At 40.3% G+C, this 24,806-nt stretch overlaps 1 protein-coding gene across 1 annotated transcript; it reads left to right on the top strand.

Moving 5' to 3' along the window:
• On the top strand, positions 1-24,806 carry CA4 (carbonic anhydrase IV). Its single transcript, XM_010180309.1, has 11 exons — positions 1-34; positions 460-613; positions 1,352-1,520; positions 6,251-6,323; positions 18,609-18,662; positions 19,470-19,640; positions 22,035-22,192; positions 22,928-23,020; positions 23,239-23,302; positions 23,396-23,559; positions 24,618-24,806. The coding sequence occupies exons 1-11, from the start codon at positions 1-3 to the stop codon at positions 24,804-24,806; spliced, it is 1,323 nt and encodes a 440-aa protein (XP_010178611.1).

Raw genomic sequence — 24,806 nt, 5'->3', positions numbered from 1 at the left:
ATGGACTGCAGCACTTTGAAGGAGATCCAAAAAGGTAAGAGTCTCTGTCTCCACAGGTGCTCCATGCTTGGGCCCACAGAAATATCTCAGTACTGAGCACTGGATAACTCAGAAGCTGTCCCAATGCACTGGGAATTGTACGGCCTTTCTTATCTGTAAACAAGGGTTATTTAATGAATTGTTAAATTAACTTAATTTTTAAACAAGGAAATGAAGGAGAGTTTCTTAACCCTCTAGTAGATTAATTGTACTTAATTGGACTTAAGATGCCTAAGGTGTTCTGAAAAATCCCATTTTTCCTGTCTTAACTCCTGGGTGAGAATGTTACCAGAAAACAACAGCCATCTATACTCACAGCTTTGTTATTTTGTGTTCGCATGTTCAAAGTTAATGTGTAACTTGTACATCAATAAACCATCATGATATCATTAAAACTTTCCTTTCTGTGTCTTTTTAAAGATACACGGTTTTTGAGAACCAGGTTTAAAATACTTGCGGGCAAAATGCGGTCTGGACGTGCATTCAGCGCTGTCAGACAGCAGAGGGCACTGCTGGAACAAACAACGCAGTGCACAGTGGGGAACGTGGGGTTTTTGTCACTGGAGCGGTTGAGGTGAGCAGTACATCAGTATAGCAGTATAAACAGCACCGTGGCTGTTTCTCCTACGCAGAAGTGGCCGCTTTAGTTTGCTGCTGTTGGGTGTGGGTCGCCTCTGTGTCACCCCCCCCCCTCGTTTTACCCAAAATGCCCACATACTAGGAGAAATCTCCAGCACGCCCTGGCTGCTACCTGGTATCTGTCTGCAGCTGTGCAGCCAGTTTTAGCAAGCTTTCTTTTAGCAAAATTCACCAGGTAAAGCCACGTTACTTGCAAAGTTATTCCAAGTTAATTTTTTTTTTTACTGTCATCCTAACAAAGGATTAATTTGCATTAGTAACAATTTTATATGATGCTATTGCAGCAGCAGCTCAGTTAAGTTTATGGGCTTTTCAAGTTCAGTGTTGACATCTGTTCATTACAGCAGCACTTCCAGCTCTGAAACGGTAAATCTGTGAACTATATGATAGCTCTGCCAGAACTTAAAATATAAGCAATTGGTATGAAAATTTGGGCTTGAAAGGGAAAATTATATAGCTTTTTTCTATTAAAGCTGAAAAAAGTATATTCAGGTTAGCGCACAATTAGTAGTAAACACTCATTATATACTAGAAATGCTTCATGTAAATAAGTAACAGGTATTTCAGACGGTCACAAGGAAGTGCGAAGAGTGATTATACAGAAATGAAGGCCAAGAATTGATTAATCACGTCTGCTGATTTTTTATTAACCTATAAAATATTCTTCTCGAAGTGTCACAAAGAAACCATTCTTTGTGCATCCTACGGTGAAGCTCAGGCAGCCCTCTCAGCCACACCTTTGGTGGGAAGTTGCTGCTGGGCAAGGACTCTCCTGTTTCTGTCACCTCGTCAGTGCCAGCCCCAGGAGTCAGCGAGTCCTTGACCAGCAGCGAGTGTCAGCAGTAACGCACGGCCCAGCCGAGCATCGGTTGAGGGTGGCAGAGGACACCCGACCAAGCCACTCCTGAGCTCTTCTGACTGTGCTTTCCATGGCTCTGTGAACTGAGGGAGGGGATGAGGGCTGTGATGAACAGCAGGCTGCCCACAAAGTAAAACATCTTCAAAAATACCCCAGTTACCGAGAAAAGCATAGCTGTGAACCTGGGCTCCAACATGCCCTAGATATTCCTGGAAATGCTACTTGAAATTTCTCTAATTTGAAAACTTGGTGTTCAAGCATGAAACACTAAATGATATGAGATCAGAATGTAATTAAAAATAAAATCAAGTAGTATAAATAGCTCTTCACAAAAGCTTTGTAATCTTATTTCCCTATTATGACTGCATAAAAATTAGCATAATGTTGCTAGACTAAAGGATACAGTTTTATCTTGGAAACTGCTTTTTTAGTGTGCTTCAACACACCAAAAATAACAACAACAGATTTTTATATTCCATCATCTGTAATAAAGTTTGAGCTCTCAAACCCAGTTGAAAAGCAGTGTGAATTGAGAACAAACCCTGAGTGAGGCAGAGAGCTACTATGTAGCCAAATCTGTACATATAACAATCTTGATTCAAAGATATTCGTGTACTCCCATATTCTGGGAACTTGGTAATCTTTCTCGTACTTGAAGTCACAACACGGCTGTGAGGAAAAAGCATTATCTGCATTTCACAACTGGGAAAAGAACAATCACATCATTTGCTTAAGATCACACAGAAGTCCAGTCCAGAGGGAACTGAATCTAATGTCCTGTATCTCAGGCTAACTCTTTAAACACTGGCTCTGCCTTCCTGTTGGCAAGCCTTTGAGTGATATTTATCTAGATTTCACCTTCTGCAACACTCTTTATTCTATAATTGCTGTTATATTTCCCTATCTGAATGTCCGAATGGCTATTGTTTTATATTTGTCATGAGTAAGAAATAGCATTCTTTCCGATAGAATCTCAAAGTTCAATAACTGTTATCTAATGATGCCTGTGGAGAAGAGAACAGTCACTGAACGTGCTGAAGAGATTGAGACAGAGACATGAGAAGCTTCGAGCTGAATTTTTAATGACAATTCCTTTCAAGTGGCCATTGTGGAAAATCTAACTTCACACAACTGAGCTCACAGTTTCAGAAATGCCCATAACCTGCAGCTCTCAGGTTGCGACAGGAATCAGAAGTGCTCAGCAGCTCTCAGAACAACAGACCCCAGCTGTGACACACCAAAGCTGATGTCAGAACAGGAAACGAAGACCAGGAACTGAGAGCCCGCGTTCTGTGCAGTAACCCTTGGACAACGTACACTTTTACCTTCGCGTGATGCAGCAGCAATTCTCTATGTCCTTTGTGCTGATAAGACACTGAGAAACTTGAATTATGCCTGAAACTACAGGAGAAAAAGCTCCATCCATGTAGTGGAAACAAGAACCCCATAGCACAGTTAAGCTACAGATGATATGATGTTCCTTTCCAAGTCATGTACACGCATTACATGCATTAGAAAAACAAGGCACTGAAAGGACAAGGAATTTTGCCATTCCGGTTTCTTTCCTGCCACATTCTTCCTGAAGTCACATCCAATTCCTACTCCCATTCCTGAAACACCAGACCTTGTTTGTTGTGAAGTGTCACAGTTCAACTTTCTCCTCAGTTGCCCCTGCACTCCAACTACAGACTTTACCAAGCTGTGGACAACACGCAACCCGAGCCAAATAATGACAGGTGACACGCAGGTTGGCTTAGTATTGAGGAAGATGAATTTTTGCTTTCCATGACGTTCAGCAAAGCCTTGAGAAAAGAATATCCATCTGCTCAGTCTTTCAACAGGCATCATGAGGCCTGCAAATAAGGAACATTCAGGAAAGGGAGTAATACAAATAAGGAGCCTATTTATCCAATTTATGTTTTAATTTATGCAGATTAAAATCTTCCTCTTTGGAGAGGAAGACACAAATGGGCTGTATGATCTCCTTCCAAGATTTTTCTGAGATGTTTTCAAAACAGAAAGCTCTCCACTCCTCCTCCACCCACTCTCTTTGAGGAGTTTTTGCCTCACGGGTTTTGAGTTATCTGATGTCCCAGCTATGCTTTCATGGCCCTCACCAGGAACATAAAGTGAAGACAATCATCAGGCTTGAATGAGCGCTGTTTAGCATTATGTTAGCTATGAGCCACAAAATAATGGCAAGGACAGCTTGTTTCAAGAACACCCACACAAACCAGGCCCTCTCCCTGTCTATGCAGAGCCTGAACATTTCACTGAGATGTCAGAACTGTTATTTTCACCTTTAAGGAATTTGTATTATGCTCTCTGAAGGGAGACACATATTAATAAATACCTGAAACCAAACCTGTGCAGTAAACAAAGCCTTCCACTGATAATCTATATGGGAAGAAGTCAGAATGCATCTTATCCCTTTAAATGTGAAACAGTCCACAGGAAGGGTATCTTCTTTCTGAACTAAACAACTACAGAGGCTCAGTGAGGACCCTTGTTACAAGAAAGCAATGGTCAGAAATGTGTGGGCTTCAGAATCAGGCAAAGCAATGAGAAAGACTGTAAACACCTAGAGCTAAATATACAGCTTAGAGACACGCGTCCTTCAGAATGCATCTTCGTAATTCTAGGAAATGGTGAGCTGCACACTGCTGGTGTTTCACCGCTCACCAAATGAAGACCACTCAGCCACATAAAGAAAAGCGCTTTACATAAATACTGGGAAAAGGGGAGAAGTTCAGCTTTACTAATGATGGCATCACATCACGCAGGGTCTAGTCCTCAGGTGCAGCCTGAAATAGATAGCAAACAGTTAATGCACCAGAATGGAGCAGAAGGTCAAGTAAAGAGCCATTGCAAAGTCTTCCAACAATTCTGTGGAAATTACCTGGTATTAGAACAAGGTTCTCAACAGAGCAGACTCGGGGAGAACCATAGCCAGCCCACATTGTCACATGAAAGACAAAGACTTAACACTTCTGATTCACCAACTGCTACTGCTCACGAAATTTCAGATTTCTTTTCCATGGTCAGGGAATTCTAGTGAAGAAAATTACAACACACAGCTACCTGAAGAGCACTTAGTGTGTTTTGTCACTCTGAAGGCTAGATTTCCCCATCACCCAGTCTCTAATAACAAAATTCACCTGTATTTTAAGTCTCTTGGAAGTGCTTCCCTCTCCCACTGCAGGCACAATGCTTCCCAAGTCAGCTCATCCATGAACAGGATTTGGGCTCAGGTCAGTCTCACCCTCACAACCCTTAGATCTTCCTCCTAACAGCAACAGCTCAGTGCCCAGCACAAAGAGCTGTGCTGCCACCTTGACTTTGACTGAGACTCAAGGGTTTGTACCAGCATGTCAGACCCAGCCTGCTCTCATCCCCTGCACTGCTGGGACACGGGGGGGCTGCAGCGTTGAGCTGGAAGGTTGGGAACAGCTCTGGACTTCCTCCACCAGCACATGGTAGGATCATTTGGCGCAGACACAGGCGAGCTTCGTTAGCTGTCACGTCAGTCCCTCCGAACTTCCCGTGAAGCGCTTTTGGTAGCAGCAGGGTAATGTCAGCTCTCATGCATTCCAGAAACAAGGCTGGGGGAAACATCACCAGAATATTTGCTGTGGCTCTCAAGGCCACAAACTAAGTGCACTTTCCCCTGTTTTTTGATATTTCCTCCTGTTCTTACCTGTCCTGTAGCTATGGACACTTCTGCAATCACTATGCCCGAAAAAACTAGCCTTGAGTTCAGTGATCTGCAACAGACTCCCTGCATAACTTTGTCTCTTAGCTTTTCTGACAGAGATCTTCATTTGTATTTAGGTTCACTGTCCAAAGGCCTTTATGTAAAACCCACCTAGTGTGCAATTCCTTTAAAAAATACTTCTCGGTGCAAAGATGCCGTCCAGAACTGATAACCAAGCACCTGCCAGGTAAGTTTCTTTAGACAAAAAAATGGAGATTACACGATGCCTGCCCCGTTGACTTAGATTACAGACTTTATAAAGGAAAGGGAACATCTTTCCCTGAGTCACTTTCTAGCACAAATAAAGACTTAGTTAATGTGACTGCAGCACAATTTATTACTGCTTTAATAACAACAGTCTGTAAGGCTGACAACAAGGGAAAAAAAAACCCCAAAACTAACAAAACCAGGAATCCTGAATTTCAAGATCGAAATTTCTGACCTTCAGATACTTGAGTCCTAAACAGAAGGTTTCTAGCAGGCTCCAGATTTCAGAGAACTAAACACAAGTAGAACGAAAAAAAAATCCTCAAAGAGCTTTGGTTCAGCTCCTCCACTGAAGACTGTTCCCGGAAAAGAAAAATAAAAGAGCCCAAGAGTAAAATTTCTTGTAGATGCCCTTGAAGGTTGACACCACCCGACACCGCCACGTTCACACCGCCGTTTCTTTCTACGTGCTCAGCATGCACCTTGCTTAGATAGCTCCAGCGAGACTGCCAAACTAGGATGTGAAAGAATCCGACCAATTCCCTTATTGTTCTTGTCACCGCAGTCACTATTTATCTTAGCTCCATGTGCTAGGCAAATCATCGTCTGTTCATACTTTAATCTACCTAATCCAGGATGGAAAAACACCACCCAGCAAACCCTCATTGTTGTAATGTTATTTATAGCCATCCTTTTTATGAATAAAAGACATGCTCATAAGTCAGCTGTCAGATTTCCCATTGTTATTGCAGGTCCTGATCCTGTGCGACCCTACTACTGACAGCGGAATGGCCACGCTCTTCACCTGGGAGCCTGCAGCAGTTGGTAAAGGCAAGCAGCACTTTCTTGACTCCTTTTTTTTTTAGCTCAGCCCTTGCTGGATGACCAGGCTTGCTCAGCACAGGCAGTATAACCCCACTTCACTCCGTCCACCTCTTCACGGAGGAGCACTGGGTCAAGCATCCTGCCCTTCTTCTTGCACCCACCCCAGCACACGGGTTGCATCCCCAAGGACTCAGAGGCATTTGGGGAAGGTGAAGAAGTTGCACTCCCTCTTCTGTTTTCTTTAGCTGTATCAAAATCCAACGCCAAATGAAAAGGTGAAAATGGGTTCATAATAGAAACTCTAGAGCAAAAAGTAGTAGTGCCACTTCTCTGTACATGCCTTTGTTTGTTGAACATAAAGCCTGAATTGCCACTGAACCAGACACACGGAATTACAGCATTTGGATAGGAAAGCAAAGGGCACAGGAAAGAAAAAGAAACGGCATGTACTATACTATAGTACCAGAGGCAGGAAAATTAAGAAAAAGTATTATTTAAAAAAAAAAAAGGACAAAAAACCCCAAACCAAAGAAAGAAAGAAGAGGTATGCTCTCAGATAATTCACTAAATGCAAAAGCATATGTAAGTAAGGTGTTGGTATGCCATCCAATAAACATTTCCTGCTACTGCACACCGGAGTGCCATTTTCCAGCCTCACAGATCCACTCCAGTCCTGAGCAGCTGTTTGGAGGGTTGTAGGGTAGGGATGGGGGGTGAGGGAGTTGGATTTTTGTTTGTTTCCCTGACGTTGTTTGATAAAAGCCACTAACTTTGACACACATCAACTGAATGTCATGTGGGCTGTCAGGAAAAAAAAAGCTAGCAGTAAATAAAAATGTAGCATTTTAGTAGTAGGTTACTGAATATGCATAGGTTGCAAAGTATCAGTTATTCACCACAGGGTACTTGCTTAGTGCTAGAAAGCTCTATTTCTTTTGCCATGTGTTTGGGAGAAATGAATAAATTTAGGCAAATCAGGAGTAGGGTAAATCTGGAGAAATTACAAAGGGGAGGAGTTCACCTTCCTGGCTATGGCTTTCAGGTCTGTCCAGGACTACTTACTCCAGTATAAAACTGAGAGCAGAAATATGATCACATACTGAGAAGTCTAATCAATTCTGGTTTCAACACCGAGCCTATTTAAAACAGATAATGGAATTGCTGTTCCTTGTTCTGCTCTCTCTGCACATTCTCAAGACAGAGGCAGTAGGTAAGTCCTTGCCTGCTCTTTCTAACCCCATGTACCACGGTTACTCTAATTTATTATTTGTTTCTGAGTATCAGTACATGCAGTACAGACTCTCTAACTCTTCTCTATGATAAATGAAGAATGTTTTATTTGTTTCTCTGTCTTTTATATTTATGGTAAAATATCGAGCATAGACTTTCCTCATGAATGAACGAGTGGGAGTTTTTTTCACCTTTAGAGATTCTAGTTGCCTTCCTCCTCCAAGAAAAATCAATGAGGTTGACTTGATCTCTATGGTTAGTTATATATGTAAATTTAAAAAATCAAAATGTAATTTATTTTTCTGTAAACTTCTTAAAACTTCAAATAGCTTGTTTCAGTTTTCTACTCATTTCACTTTGTGACAGAAAGAAAAATGTCTTTTGCTGCATTAGCCCAGCAGATCCATCTATTTCTGCACTCTGTGCACTATGTACATAAGTACACTATGCACTTAGGATGACTAGATTAAATAGCGATCTATAATTAGTATTGAAAAATGCAGAAGGTATTTTTATGCTTCTGTTAGATCAGCAATGCTATAACATTGAATAAATCACCTTTCTTATGTAAATATCAGCACACAGCCTCAAAATTAAAGACAAACACTGCAGTTCTTAATAGTAATGAAGGGTCTATTGTTTGCACTAAAATAGACTAGACTGCATTAAGGGAGAAAAAGAGATACAATATTATCAGAGGTATCAGAGGGAAGCACTGCACCAAGAGCCTGTTAAAGGGACAGGTTTTTAAAGCAGATCAAGATTCAGTTGCCAGACTTAAAGTAACAGAGGTCTGAGGTGCTCAGAAGGTGCCTTAAGGAGCCCAGCCTGGGCACTGGGGAACACAGGGCTGTTTCCCACATTTTATTTCTCTGTTCTTTATTAACTCTCCATATCCCTGACTCAGTAGCTTACCTTTTCCAGATTCTTACCTGACAGTTAAAATACCTTCCCTCTTCTGTAGTCTTTATTTTGTAGATAATTTGTCTCCAGAGGCTTTCTACTTGTGGTACGGGTAAACAGAAACACAAAGTACCTTTGCTCTTCCAAAGTCTACAACCAGTGTTTGCTTGGTATTGATTACTGACTGATTAACACTTTGCTAAATTTACTGCTCTATTAAGGGATTTATTACAGGATCTTGAAAGACTATTTAGAAAACCTTTACGAGCTTTATTTGATTAGCATTAATAATTAGTGCTTTAGCAGACGGAAGTAAGATAGGAAATGCGTATAATACTTTTTGTTGCTTTTTTCCCCCAACCACGATGATTTCCACTTTCTTCCCTGAGCGTAGAGTTAATTAATGACTACACAGTCATTAATGAACAAGAAACCTCCTCTCACCCCACTTGCTTTTCTAAACTTTTTCCTGAGGTAGAAGCTTCACAGGATGCATTTTGCTAAGCAAAACTCTAAACATTTCAAGGAAACTCAGCTTTTGAGAATCAGCCTAAATTGATTTTTGTTATATCTGGAAGGTTGTTTTTTGTTTTATTTTTCCTATTTAATTTCTATCTTACCACTTTTCAGAACTGGCTTGAGTCATATCCACTTAGCAGCTCATTTAACATACCCCCACCGGGGCTGTTTTTCTAATCTGGGCAGCTTCATAACTCACCACACTTAAATAGTCAGTATGACTGATTGCTAATCTTTCAACTTGCTTTCAGTCTTTACCTATCTTAATATAATAGCGCCTACATTTTAAACTTATTATTAATAGTCCTTATAGGGCTTTATAAAGAAGCAAGGTTCATTATCCCCATTCTACAAAAGGGAAACTGCGGCACGTTTGTGCAGCCACCTGCCCAGAGCTCGACCACCAGCAGGAGTCTTGAGAAACCATCTAGCTTGAATCTCTGTCCAGCATCTCATCCACTGACTTACATGGATCTCAGTTAGCATAGTCCATTAATAGCTGCACTGAAGGATCTCAGATGGCTCACTTGAGTCCTTCAAGAGACCAGTGACCCTCTGGTACTGCTATTAGACAGGCAGGAGGGAGACGCAATGTCTGCAACATTCCCTCAGAATATTCCAAACCTTTTCAGAGAGAGTTTTTATTAATGGTAGGTTCAGTCTTGTGCCATCCAGGGAACAACTGTTGTAGAGGACCATAATCTACATCCATCTAGAAGCTTTGTGGTGAGGTTGCCACAAGCTCCAAGTGTTAACTGAAAAATAATATTCTTTAAGAGGAATGGAATGAACCCCAGCATGTTTTAACCTTTTTCTTTATCACAGAGCAGCACTCAGCCATGAGAAGACATTCTCCCACAGTCCATGCTCTAGTGCTCCAAAAGATTGATGCATGATAGAGCATGATTTCTCTAATTTTCTATATTTCTACTTACATACTTTTAACTTTCACAAACACAAAATTTACATAACCATGCTGGTGCTGACGTTGTCAGCATTAATTCTCAGTCTGATGTTTCCTAGGGCCCTTCTATACAAAGTATACCTGAGATCTCTATAGGCAGCATAAAAAGAGATGCACTAACTTCTTCCATTTCCACTTCTAATGTATAGGCTCCATACATATTTGTAATTGTATTTCAAATCCATTTTAGGGTTGGCAAAATTGGGCTGCCAGTGCACTTAGATACACTCTGAGAATAAATGTTGCATTTTCAGTAGTTTAAGAAGCGTAATAACTGCAATATAAGACCTAGAACACATAGAAAAGGCAGTAAAACGCAGCTATTTCAGGCAGCAATCCATAAGTGTTTTAGGAAATATGGATTACCTGAATTTTCCTCTCTCCACCTGTCTAATCTAACAAACGAGTGAATGACAAGTTATCACTGACATTATCTCAAAGTAGTTACCTTGACTATCCCAGTGCAGACAGACTTTTGATCTCAAGTTATGATCTTCATGCAGGACACACTGCTTAGAGCTTCCTTCTTTTTATTCCTGTAATCAATCAAGCTCCCAAAATAGATTTAAAGGTTTATATGAGTCTTCCTACTATCATCCATACATATCAATGTGTGCCATCGTTGTCAGACCCACTGCATGCAAGAAGAAACAAGAGTTCACATTTGCCAGGTTGCTGAGTGTGCCTTGAGAGCAAGAGATACCCACTGATACTGCCCTGTGCTCTCCCCTCTCCCCTTTCTAGCTACATAAACTGCACAAGCAGCTTCAGGCAGCAGAGAATTTTCTAGCTTTGTTATCTGTGCCAAAGCAGTAGCAGCACTTAGTATCTTTAAGACTCTGATTTTCTTTTAACTAATGAATATAAGAATTAAATATGGATCCTGCAATTAAATAGTAGCAAGTGAACTCTGTAAGAGGAACTGTTAGGGTGAACAGAGATTTGGCTTATGATTGCAGGTGGGTTATGGCTGAGAAAAGAGTGGTCAAAGACTGCTTGATCTAAGGATGCAAGTCCTGTAATTTCAGAGCACACTTATTTCCTTCCACAGCCTGTGATCAAGGCACAAAGTGGTAAGGCACTGAAACAATTTCATTCTCACTCTCTTTGACACTAAAATTCAGTAGAAGACAGAAAAGTGCTTGTGACAGAGCAGCAGATGAGGCAGTGGAGCCAGAAAGCAACTCTTCAGTTAGCTGTAACAGCCTCTTTCATTTTGAACAGAGGAGAATCAAGCCCAGCAGGTAAAGGAACAACACTGTGTATCACTGGAAGACTGCTGAAAGGCAGCTACAAGACAGTACTAGAGCCACATATGGAATAAACTTTGAAATGTTTTTAACTTCTTCCATTTCTGTAGCCTGCCAGGCGTGGCATTCAAATACATCTGTGTTGCACAAATGGATAAGTTTGTGTCAGAACAGGAATGCTGTGATTCTCTTCACATAGTCTATGTGTGAAGTTATTCAAGAACGTACTGTGCAGTCACACCTTGGTGTGATCCATGTTCATCTGCAGATCTGGCTTCCTCTTAAAGAATTACACATGTAAGCATTACAAGGTCACCTCTGCTGTCTCCATCTTATATGAATCCAACAACTTCCCCTCATCCCAGACTTGGGAACTGCTGAAGAGTTGCATATACATGTAGTGAAGAATGACTGATTTCACAGATGAGATGAACCTACTTCGTTTTATCTGTGGTGCATGCATCTATGTGATACCTTGATATGCATCGAGGTTCTTGAGCATAGGTTTTTTTTTACTAGGCTGCTGCTTCCAAGGGAATCCAAGTTCAAAAATTGTTGTTCACTACTTTGCAGCCTGTTTCTGGTGCCATGCGGGGAGTGGGCAATTTTCCACGTACACAGTGCGCCCAATCACGTTATTAATGCTCCATTTAAGGATCAGCCTGGCTAGCATGAGTACACTGCATTGTCATCAATCTGTACTAACTCACTGTCTAGCTGACCTCATGCAGAACTGCAATGTGCTGCATCACCGTGTCCTTCTCCAGCATCCAAGCCAAGGGGCTCTCCCGCTGCTCTTCACTGCAGCTCTGGGGAAAGGAAAAGACCTGGTAGAAGCCATACATAGGAGCCATATGCAGGTGACAACTGCTGTTACTTCAGCTTAAGAATTCCTCTCCTTTCTCCTGTAGCAAAATGTATCAGCATAAGCATTGGAATATCCCTTCTATGCTGCAAGCTGTGTACTGTGATACTTAAGTAAACTAGAGCCAAGGTTTCTCCTAGCCCTTATATTTAGGTTTTTGAAAACAGGAAGCAAAAAGCAGTTTCAGAGACATACACTGCTGTGAAACACATTTTTCTTAGCTGCCCAAATAACCACCATAAACTTTTAGTCTTTAAGATGTGCTGCAAGGTCCAGTTCCTCAGCTAGGTGTCTGTCTCCACACGAATATGCTTTTTTTTTTTTTTCTCTGTGACATTGTAGGAGATGCTTTGCTATGCTACAGAATATATCTAATGGCCTGCTAATTAGATTCTTAGTCACATATCTAGCCGTAGGATCAGTTGTCATAAACCCAGCACAAAAGACAACAGAAGGACAGTAAAGCCACAAAGTCATTTGTTTGAATTAAATAAAAAAAAAATTCTGAATTTTATTTTACACTACCTTAGTTGTAAACAAAGCAAAGCAAAATATCCCACAGAAGCAAATCAGCTTAGCCCTGCATACTAAGGCTAGTCCGTTTACTACATACTAGTAGTTTTTGTTAAATGCCAGCTTCCTTTTTTTGGTACAGCAAATTTATGAGGACACATATATATATGACAGAGGCCACAACAGTATCCCAGGTCACAGCTAAAAACATTTTCCTCACTTTCTGACACAAAGGAAGTAGTTTGCAAGTGTTTATAGAGCATATCCAGAATCTTCCAGTCTCTTTAGGTTTTTCCTTTAGTTTATCTGTGTTATAGATGAAGACTTCATTGAGAATATGATTTATGTGTACATGTGCAGATTATAAACACTGTGCTTAAGACAGATGTGGTTTTGTAATGCTTCACTACCACACTTTAGATAATAAACTTTAAAGTTTCTTTTCAAGGCTAACTCCCCATAATAAATTGGAAAGTATGCACATACAGATGTATATCGTTATGAAAAATGAAAATGGCAGGTAAAAGTGAATGGAAGAGGGACGCATGATCACAAACACTTGTTTTCACATGGTTAGAGATAGATCCAGAAATAAACACTTGGAACTGGTCTTGCCTGTCAAAGTAGTTGATCAGGGCTTCCCGAGGATGTGTAATACTTAAGAATGTATAAATAGACTTACGTATTTATGCTCAGTTTGTGTTCAGCAGTATCTCATTAATTAGAAAGACAGACTTGGACTTCACTTGCTTTTAAGTTGCTTTGTCTTTTGTCCTAAAGATAATAAGTTTCACAAAGCAAGCTAGAAATAGAACTGGCCCAACACAAACTAAAGCTAAAAATATACTGCATACAAAACGAGCATTTGCCACTTTCATGGAAAAGGCCAGCCTTCGCTCTGCTGCAAAGCTGGCAGTTAGGACAGATTTCACGGATGGATTTGAATCCAGTGGACAACAGAGCAGTAATGAGAGCTATGACATTCAGGGCAGCCTGGGCTTTCTGAAAAGCACACTATCAGCTGTGTGTCTCCGAAAACAACCAATTGTCAGCGAGGACATGGCTGAAAGAGGGTGACAAGAGGTCTAAAGCAACAAACAAAGGAGTCAGTCAGTGAGTGAGAAGAGATTTTAACTAAAAAGCAGCAGAGGATATTCTTACTTTCCCAGTACTTCAGGCTGTTAGTGGTGTAATGGTCATTCACACTTCAAGAGATTAGATACATTTAATAAAAATAGCTAACCGTCAACAGATAAAATTAATAGATTTCCAACCACTTTACCCAGAAGGACAAAACCTGTTTAAGTAACTCTTGCGTGCAGATGGACAAACTAAAAGGGCAATTTTCAGCTAGCCTGAACACCACCTATCTCCCAGCACTGAGTCAGAGGAGATGCGGGCTTCCAAGCAGCAGCTCAGCAGCTCCAAGTAGGGCAGTAAGTGGGGAACAAGTTGGACAATGTAGATTTAGGAGATTTTATGGAATTCAGGCAATTTGACCATGGTCCAAAGAGCTTAAGGGTCTTTTCCTAGATCACACATTAGCACGCTGGCAAACTGCTCACACTCTGGCTTCCAGCCAGAAGCACTGTCTTCCATCCAGCTGCCTCAGTGGACAGAAGAGGGAGATCTCAACTGAAGGAATTTTTTGTCTCAAGTTTCCAAGCTAGGCTTGATCACTAAAACAATTGAAAACATTTACCACAAAATGAAAACAATACGTAATTGTATTGTTTTCCAGCTATTCTGGTGCCAAAACCCAGCTTTGGTCAGGAAACCAGTTGTGAATTTGACAAGGAAGAAACAGAGATAAGTAGGACTGCTTACTTGCCAAGAGAGACTCCCTAAATTTAACTGTCCTGAACTTTGTGAAGGAAGAGGAAGGCCTTCAGCACAGTTCAGCCCTACTCTAAAATAAAACCCAGTAAAGTCAAGGTGACATCTATGATATGGTACATCGCCACATAAATCACGAATCCATTACACAGTGTAAGAGCCAGATACAGTTGATAATATAGCAATTGTAAATCCAGGTGTATATGTATACTGAATGTATATGTATACTGAATTACATTACTTCCAATGGTGAAAACAATGCAATTGTCTCTCTTTAATGCCAATTAAGCAAGTAGCTTTTGGAAATCCTGGCTAGTATCTAATACTATCTTGAGCGAAGCATGGAAGCTCATGGTTTAACTCACATGTACCAGCAAGGTATGCACGTAAGCAATGAAACCCTTCAGGACAGCTCATATCACAGCGATGGTTTCAGCACCTCAACGACAAAACCAAACAAAAAAAACCCCCAAAACACCAAAGCCTCCGCTTTCTGCTGCATTTTTCTGGGTAATAAAATAAACAACTGTAAAGACAAAGAGGGAGCTGAGGTTTGATCGAAAGAGCAGTCAGGTGAGAGGACTGCAGGATGGGATCTGATGCGTACTGAGTCCCTGTAAGAGGAGCTTCAGAGAAAGACATGAAACTTTGAGGTGGAAGTGGTGGAAAGGTGAAGGACACGTTGTCAAGAGATGGGACAAAGGATGGATGAAGCAAGAACAGGAATTACAGATTTTGAAAGAACTATCTGAATGCTGTAAACACCACGGAGGGAAAAGAATTGTTTAGGGTGGTTCAGTGATATTTCTAGTAGTGATGGGATGCAGATAAGCAAGTGGAAAATGTAAGCTATTAAACAGGAAATGTTTCCTGACAGTGAAGCCTAATAGACTGTGGAAAAGTCTCCTAAGGGAAGTGGCAGGAGCCTCTCAGACAATTAAAACTAGACTAGACAACATACCTTAGGGCACAATCATGCTTAAGACCATAGACAACTGACTGGATGTGACAAGTATCTCTCCTTCTTGCTACAGAAATGAAGACAAAGAAACAAAGGATCATTGTAAATGCAAGATCCCTGTATGTAGGGAGGAATCACACCTGACTCAAAATCCACATGCAAATCTTCCTTGTAAGTGACACAGGGTATGGCAGTTTGGTTCCTCCTGAGAGGTACCTACACAAAGAACCTGTTCTCTAATGTTACAATATCACCAAACAAAGAAAAAATCTAATTAACAGTAAACATTAATTCATTGTTTGCTCAGGTATTCTGCAGTGTTTAATTAGCTCATTGTTTGGAGTTTAACAGCTTTAAGGACGTATTTCTTACGAATTGCTGAATTTATATCCTGTTCTACATTACTGATACCATCCAACTTTCTAAACCACAACTGTGATAAGTACTTGATAGAAAAACACTTACTTTGTTAGTTTGTAGACATTGGAAAAACTGAAGAAAGCCTGCAAAAATTAGACACTAGTTATTTGGTGTGCATTGCATTCAACAGAAGAAGGGAAGGATATTCGTGAGTGCTGGATTGCTTGGCAGCAGTAGCCACCTGAAGGCTGGACTTTCTTTTTATTTCAGTTTTCTAGACTCTATCTCTCCATTGTCATGATGCACAGGCTGAAAGACTTTTAGTGCGCTCATGTGTTGATTTTCTAAGAGATGATTGAAACCCACAGGCTTACTTGAGAGAAGCTGCCAAACACCTATCAGCTGGTTACAAGTCAGTAGTTGCTTTGTTTGAGAAGGGTTGGACTCAGACTCAGCAATGAAAGGCTCTGCAGCCCACTTCCATTTCACTCCTCTGATACAGAGACCACTGACAACATGATTGGGTGATATTTATCTTCCCTCAGTGTTTCCCGTGGTTGTCCTTGATTTTTGTGGATCTATGCCCATGGTCTAAAAGCTCCACAGCCTTGCACCCAATGAACAATGAACTCACTGCACTTACTCTAAAGTGTGAATCATATTAGCCGTAAAATCTGATTTGCATTACAGTAATGCTTTGATGTCTAAGTCATGATCACACTCCCATTGTGCAAAGCACTATATGAACCCAGAGCAGTAGACCTTGTTCCAAGAATTTACAGCAAACAGACCGGAATACCTCAACTGACCTTGATTTCTCACCTGACAAATTTCCTCTCTGCTTTAACTCAAATCCCAAAGAGTTTGAGACAAAATCTTTTCAGGGAACTATCCTTTCATGCCACATAGATGCTACCACCTTTAAACATTTGCATCCAGGTTGTTCCTCCAGTGCAGCATTTTTTTTTCCTGAAGTTTTGTGCACATACAACTTCCAAAGCAAGACCTCTCCCAGTCACAGGGTGCTGGTACAGTGGATGCTAAAGAATATAGGGACCACTGGGCTAGTGCAGTTGCCAAAAATACACCTGCACTCATTCATCCATGCAAACACTAACACATTTAAAATATAATCAAGCATTAGGAAGATTGGCTTACCTGGTATTTGGTAGGCATTTACTCCTTAAAACATTGATGAAGGCACTTGGTGACATTCTGTCTTTGGGACTTCAGGTTCTGCTCTTTCCCAGTGAAGATGAGAAATGGCTCAGTGCTGCTGGAGGTCTGGCTGCTGTCTTGTGTACACAGGCAAGACTGCAACAACCAATTTTAGAACTAGCAGGTCCTAAAGCTAAGTTTTGTGTATGTCTAGAAATGTGTAAAAAATTAGAAACTTGTCCAAACCAATTTTTGTATAATTACAAAATATGATTGGAACAGCAGTGCAGAAATCACTATGGTTCCTACAACACAAACGTAGTAACACTGTTTACTAAACATTTGCTAAACTAGAAAGTGAGTCAACATTATTTATCGTTTTCAGCATAAATTTAATTTTTGTGATAGACGAACTAAAACAGTGTCATCTTTTCAAGTTTATATTAATTTCTACAAGCTCACCCAAGTCTCCATCTGTTATTATTGGTAGCCACATTTTATATCAAGGTTCTATTTACAACTTCTTCTAAATACTTGATAGACGGATGGTATTGCTGTGTTACTGATATGAAGATAACAGTGTTAAAAGCAGTTATGAGCCTTCCAGCAGATGTGTTATAAAAGGGCACAAATTATGGTAATTAACAATCTAATGACAAGACTAATCATTAAAAATTGATAATCACTAAAAATTGATTAGCCATTTGTTAAAAGGTCTATAATTTACTAATCACAGGCAAACAGAAACTGTAGTATTAATCATGATTATAAGAGGGTTTGAATTGTTGTTGATCAAAGTTAAATAGACAAAGAGAACTATTTCTGTGAAGTCCATTTAGACTATATCACTCTTACAACCAACCACTGAAGAATGCTGCGATAAGCAAAATAGCCCTTACTTTCCTGGCTAGATTATTACATACGTAAGTTAAATCAGCTTTTTTCCTCTGAATTTCACATTTCTTCTGACAATGAAAAAGCAAGATTAATACATTCTATTGAAAATAGAATGGTTTTCAACCGTCTGTGTGGGATCATAGCTGGGTTAGAATGAGGATTCTTCAGGAAATTAGATCCTTCATTTCTTAAAATTCCCGATTGCACCAAGTAATCTTTAAAATAGTTCCTGGAACAGAATCAGATAAGTAATCTCACAAAGTGATTTTACAAGTATATGAAAAGATGGCAAGTACAGAACTGATAAGAGAAAGTTTATTTTAACACTACATAAATTCAGATGTAGAACTTTTACCTCAAGAAGTTGCTGAAGCCAAAGTTTCAAAACCAAATTATTTAGACCTGCAACTCATCCAGAGTTCTAATATTTCATACTAGCACAGTTTTTGGAAGGAATATGAAAAGGTGTAAACTGATTCACCCAAGACCAAGAGGAGATCTAGAGAGAGACAGAGCTGCCTACTGTGGTATTTTTATGCTCTCTTCTGAATTATTTCACATCAGAACCCAGACAGACTGGCTGGATTATGTGCTCCATACTTTATAGTCAGAGCACTCACCTCTTATTGATCACTGCTCTTTGTATTTTTAAGAAATGAAAAATCTTACTCTAATTGGGCAAGCAAATATAAGTTGTCAAAACTGTGTGGCCAGTCGTCACTCTGAGGATCACAAGCTGCAACTCCATTTCCCATCTACTTTCTTAGGGGACCATTTGTACAGTTTTTCATTCATCTAATTTTCAATATCTGATTTATTATATTTTTAGTTGGAAGTCATTGGTGCTACCAGTCACAGAAGTGTGAAGACCCACACTGTGCAGGTATGGCTAAACAATTTATTCCTCCAGCCATATTAGTTGCAAAAGGTCTCTTGAGAGAAATAATGCAAAAATTCACATGCAACAGCGTTTAGTGCTGCATGATCATGCTATTTGTGTTATAAGTGCTTCACAGAATACCTAAAGAAGGGTATTTTGAAGATACCCGTGTTTGTTCTAAATCTACATTTGGTTTCAACCAAGGCTAACACTACAAATATAAAAATAACTCTACATGTGCTCTGGAGGTAGTCATCTCAGCAAGCTGGGCACAGCCAGCTATTGCCATTCTTAAGGGCAGAGTTCTGAAAAAACCTGATGCTGTACATACAGCTGCACCCTTTCTGTTAACAGCAGTGCCCACTGAGGCTGCCTGTTCCCCTGCTCATCCCTGTGTCCTGCCCAGTCCTCCCTGGAATGGACTGTGCTGGAGAAGGCATTGCACACCTCCTACCATCACCACCATCACTTTTTAATGTTTTCATTATAGTTTCCTAGTTTCTATAGTTCAGCCAACCTCAGCAGTAGTTCACTTTCTATTTTACAGTCGTTTGCCTGTGTGTATGTCCCTGTTAAGCTTAACAGAACGTTTTTGAAACATAACAATTATGTACAAAAACGATACAAAATTAAACAATTAAGTGTAAAAAATGATACGCTAAGAAAGTTCCTGTATTAAATTCCATGTCCAAATACTTTTTCTTCAAAGATGTCGCAAATTTCCCAAGTGAGAATGTATTAACTGTTGGGTGGTTTGATTTTATCAAGGATTTGTAGTCTACAGAAATATTTTTCTTCATCCTTAAATAGATCCTCGAGAATGGTATCTAACAGACGCCAACTGCAAAGGAAGCAAACAGTCACCTATTGATATTGACACCAAAAATGTCATTTATGACAAGAGCCTTAAGCCCTTCAGTTTTGAAGGATATAATGTGAAAGAGTCTTCAAAATGGACGATGGAAAATAACGGACATACAGGTAAGTACTACCAAATATGTTATTATGGGATTTATTTGTGCCTTCACTTGGAACCATCCATTCCTTTCTTCCATGTCCTGGGCAAGGTGTTAGGTATCACTATGGCTACTTAAAAGCATGGAAGCGAAGATAAGATTGCAGAATGCCTCCCGAACCAAGGCTTTCTGGGGACTTTCTGGGAATGATCTCGTTTTTGGACTCAGCAGAAATTGGTTGTGTGCATGTGCAGAAACAGAACTCGAGATGTCTAGGGAACCTCTAAATCAAACAGCCTCTAGGACTAGGAGGCAGCAGGGAATAAGGCTTTAGGACAACAGCTTTGGCAGAGGTATATAATTTCTGCTGACTCCTCCTGTACCCTTGATTTCTGGGCTTGCCTTTTCTGACCTTTGCTTCTGCACAAAAAAGAAATCTGCTGAAGAACACCATAACCTGAGAAAGTAATTCACCCAGTGGCTCGCAGTGTTTGCGTCTTACTCATTCTTCAAATAATGAGCTGAAATCTCAGATTTCAACCTGTATTCTCTGGAAACACAGGTAATCTAATATGAGCTTGTTAATCAGCTGCTTACTGATTCAGTAAACAGTGAATACTCATTTAGTACTGTTTCACTTCCTGCACTTTTCTTCACCAAAAGCAATATTAATAATGCTCCAAGATGATGTTAAATTATTTTAATTTTTAAAAAAATATCTGTAATTGTTCTTAAAATCTTGGGTTGGTTTAACCACCAAATCTCTAAAATGGAAAGTTGCAAATAGCAAATATTTTCCTAACTTAAAATGGAAAGGTAGGAAGGCAGACACCTAGGTCAATTTTCACAGCCAGAGATTCTAGTTTAAAATATCAGTATTTTGACAGAATAAGAAAAATACATGGCTTGACTTTTCAGTAGTAAATGGGTTAATGACTTTCTTATTGCAGAATTATATTCCAGAATCTCCATATTACAGTTGCTGTGCACAGAGACATCTTTTACAAAGAAATCAGTATTCATACGGATCGGTCAGAATTTTCATCTTTCCCAGACATGCAAAAGGATTAGATTTTTATTCTTGACTTTTAAAATTTCTTCCTTCTGAGGGCAACCAATTCCTGTGATTACAGCCAAATTACAGCTGCAATTAGAAGCTCTACGCGAGATTAGACTATCATTATGTTTGATGATGTGCAGATAGCAAGGGTCAGTGTCTCAAAGGTCCTACAATCTAAATAAACGAAGCCAATAAAGATACATTACTCATTCGTTTACAGATAAAAAGTGAAGTAACTAAATGAATCATGCAAGCTTCCAGTTCATTTGAAATTCAGAACAGAAATGAAATCTCTGGGGCTTCAATCCAGGTCAAAACAACCTTTCCTATGGAAAGAAAAGTACTGTGCTTAATGCAAAGGTCTTAATGAGTAATTTTAAAAATATATCCCAAAAGTCTCAAGCACAGGAAGTGATGGTGATTTATAGCTAGAAAAATATCTTCTAAGAGCGTTTTGGTTTGCTCTTAACAATAGATCAAACATCACATTAAACAGATACAAGGACTTAGACACTTCGGCCTACGTAGCAACACTACCCTAAATTAAAACAGAATAGATGCACAGCTTGAGCTTAATAATAGTGTCTTTTAACCCTACCTAAAATAAATGTTACAGTGCAGACAATAGGAGCTAAAAATGATGCTTAAAAAACACGTAAACTGTCATCAAGTTTCTCTTTAAGAATATTGTGATAGAGGGTGCTCTCCTAGACAAAAAAAATAAGGTAAATAGGGTTTCCTGAAAGGTCTAAGTAGCTCTGACTCCTGGGGTTATAACGACAGTGAACAAATCCCTACAGATCCCCTCAGTGCCGTCAAGAAAAGACAGCCTGCTACCCTGTATCCTTCAAAACGCAATTAACTGATGAAACTCCAAAAGATACACCAATGAATGCCATAAACATCTATAAAACCCTTTCCCCAGGACAATTCAAAGTAGTGCTCTGCCCTTGTCCATTTTACAAAGGGAAACAAGTACCATCAAATTTATTTCATTTTTTATTAATTCAGCTGAAGTCATGGGTAGCTCAGCTTTCCAGCAAGTAAGGTTCTGCACAAGGCATTCCAGTTCAGAGAGCAAATCCTAGGTAGAAAGGAGAGCAGAGATCCAAGAGCTGTTGCATATTACTGGGACGTGGGCTATGATATTTCTCCCTTTCATCTTAAATTAGTCTCAACTAGCATTTTGTAAGAGTTCAGCTTCTGCAGACTTGAACTTTGGGACCGCTCGGTATGAAAAACCAAGCCAGAACTTTAGGATAAATGTGAATCTCATGAACATGCATCTCTCTAGGCTTAAACACTATTAATGTAAGATCTAATATTTTTAAATTAAAACTTCTTATTTGTTTCCCCCAGTTAAAGTAAAATTAAGCACATCTCCTAGAATTCGAGACGGGGGCTTGGCAAGAAAATACAAGGCAGTAGAATTTCATTTCCACTGGGGAGCACAAGGTGTGCAGGAATACCTTCCTGGGTCAGAGCACAGCATAGATGGAGAGAAACAAGCCATGGAGGTAGGTGAGACTGTTTGTGGATTACAGCTTTGATTCGGGAACTCCAGCTTCTTAAGATCCCATTTCACAACAACTGCTGGCTAGAACTCCTATGAAACCCCACCAGTGGAAGTAACATACCAAGGACACATTGCTTGTTAATCAGAACTCACGGAAAAACACACAAGTTTTGCATAGCAAAGGCACAGGAAAGACAACAAATATGGAGTTATGTAGCCTTTTAGGAGGAGAAGTGTTTCAAAGTCTATAGAGTCTGATTACACTCACACTGCTTATCTAGATTATATATTCATTTCTGGCACTGCAGCCATGAATTGACCTATGCAACCGAAAAGAAAAAAAAAACCAACACATTTTCTTCAAGGTGAGAAAAGTTGTCAGCGCTGGTACACATGGGTTGGTGGAAGGAAACCAAATCACGATGTAAAAATCTGCCTGTTCCACTGCGCAGGCTGAAACTTGAGGGCTGCAGCAGTCCATAGCACTTCACCTTCTGTGAAGATGTATGAAGTGATCCCATTGCTGATGAGTGAAGTTTCAAATTATAGTTGCTTATCCTGTAGTGCCTGCCTTGGGTCAAGGCCCTGGGGCTGTCTGCCTGTCCCCAGTCTGTGAGCAGCACAGCAGCTCCAGCCCCACTGCCGTGTCAGTGCGGAGAAGAAGCCAGGCTGCACTTACAACAAGGAACTGTAGAGGAAAACCCACAAATAATTGGCCTTTACTATTGTGTTACAGCTTCATATTGTCCACATCAGAGAAGATGCTTCAGATATAACAGAAGCAAAGAAAAGTGTCGATGGCGTGGCTGTGTTAGCATTCTTTGTAAAGGTAGGTAGCCAGATTTTTAATTACTCATGTCAAATCCACCAGCAATTTGGCTGAGTCATTGATTGTGTTAAGGTCACCGTAGTTCCTTTACCCTTTTCTATATTTTGCTTGCTGCTATCTTTTATCCTTGTGGTTTTTTACTGCTTTATTCACAATTAATTCAAAGCAACCAGTTGTTTAGAAATGCATGGCTTGGAATAAAAATATTTCCATTTCAGATTGATGAAGAAAATAAAAACTATGCAACTTTAATAAATGGACTGGAGAGTATTAAATACAAAGGTAAGACACGTTCCACTTCACATCTGAACACAGATGTGACTGATACCTGTAACCACACTTGTTACAAGCAATATTTCCACCTGGGTTGTCTAGGGATAACAACAGAAGTGGAGCCTTTGCCACTGAGCTCTCTTCTCCCACCTGAGAAAGATCTCAAGAGGTACTATCGGTATCAGGGCTCCCTCACCACTCCCGACTGCCATGAGGGTGTCATCTGGACAGTATTCGAGAAGCCAATTGAACTCAGTATTTCTCAGGTAAGTCACAGAGGGATAGCCTGGAAGGTCTGCTTATGGTTCTTTGCTCCTTTGGCTGCCTGCTCACTCACACAATTTAACATAAATTTGTTAGCTGCTCCACCACTTTGTTCCTATGACACACACACTTGCTTGACGTTAGCCTACATGTAATCCCTAGTGTCAGTTTTTTGACGCTTTTAAATCACCTCTCAAAAAATGGCAGGAAAGGCGAAGGAAGGGGAAATGGCAATGTGAAAGGAAAGCCAAAAAAACCCACAGGTAAATACCAACTCAGTGCTTCATCAGCAGTGCTTCCACTGTAGTCATCTGCTCACGCACAAATTTCACTGCTTTTCTCCTACTGTCATAAGCATTAGGATACCAGAACAGAATCCTTCAAAATCCAAACTTTGAGTCTATCAGCATCAGCTTTAAGCAACCCATTTTTGTCCTACAGAGAGGAACAGGAGACTGAATGATGACTGGCTCTAAAATGCAGATTGTTCAGCTGACAGAGTACACGACTGAAAAATTCAGAAGCCCCGGAGTGGACTCTCAGCAATGCCACCAGACAGCAGAGGCTGGCTGAGAGCCACAGGCTGTATTTTAGATCTTACCTGCAGTGCACTCCTAACCACCTCAGCCACAGGACAATGCTCAGCCACACACAAATCAACATAGCACAGGACGCAAGAGTGAGCATCTGCTTGCTCTGGGCAGCTTCTTGCTGAAGCAGTTAGAAATTTGAAATGAAGAAAGAAATCCTAGTCCTCTTACTCTGTGTCACTGTGACATGATGGACAAGGACAGGACTGTGTGCGTCAAGAGGACTGGGTAACCAGGTTCTTGAGCTGAACAAAGCACTTGGCTCACACAGAAAGGAAGTCCCCATGATTTCTAAGATTAAAAGAAATCATCTGTTGTGACCTCTGGCAGTAGCCTCCATCACATTGTTTCCTGAAAGGTTTAATGCATCCATACAGTTCAAAACAATGCCACAGAGTAAGGCACTGCAGATTCACAGTGTTCCGCGGAAAAAGGATTTAACAGTCCATTTGTTTCTCTTGTGCCTGCAGATTTCTCAATTTTCAACAGTCCACTTTGGTGAGAAGAACTCAACGCACATGACGGAAAATTTCCGGCCTGTTCAGCACCTGAACGAACGAAAAGTGTACTGGTCCAGTGCCAGCACCCTCCTGCCTCCTGCGAAGGTTTTGATGTCGGTGCTGATGCTCACGTACATCCTGAGTTCTCTTTCCCAATGA

Source organism: Mesitornis unicolor, unplaced genomic scaffold (genome assembly GCF_000695765.1).
Source record: "Mesitornis unicolor isolate BGI_N332 unplaced genomic scaffold, ASM69576v1 scaffold54882, whole genome shotgun sequence".
Lineage (NCBI taxonomy): Eukaryota > Metazoa > Chordata > Aves > Mesitornithiformes > Mesitornithidae > Mesitornis > Mesitornis unicolor.
Note: the sequence above shows the minus strand (reverse complement) of the source record. Positions and strands in the feature narration are given on the sequence as shown.

Excerpts from the sequence above, each read along its gene's own strand:
- CA4 (XM_010180309.1), top strand. The coding sequence starts at position 1 with ATGGACTGCAGCACTTTGAAGGAGATCCAAAAAG. Across the intron at positions 18,663-19,469 it reads TGAAGACCCACACTGTGCAG|ATCCTCGAGAATGGTATCTA; the intron begins GTATGGCTAAAC and ends ATCCTTAAATAG. Across the intron at positions 23,560-24,617 it reads TTGAACTCAGTATTTCTCAG|ATTTCTCAATTTTCAACAGT; the intron begins GTAAGTCACAGA and ends TTGTGCCTGCAG.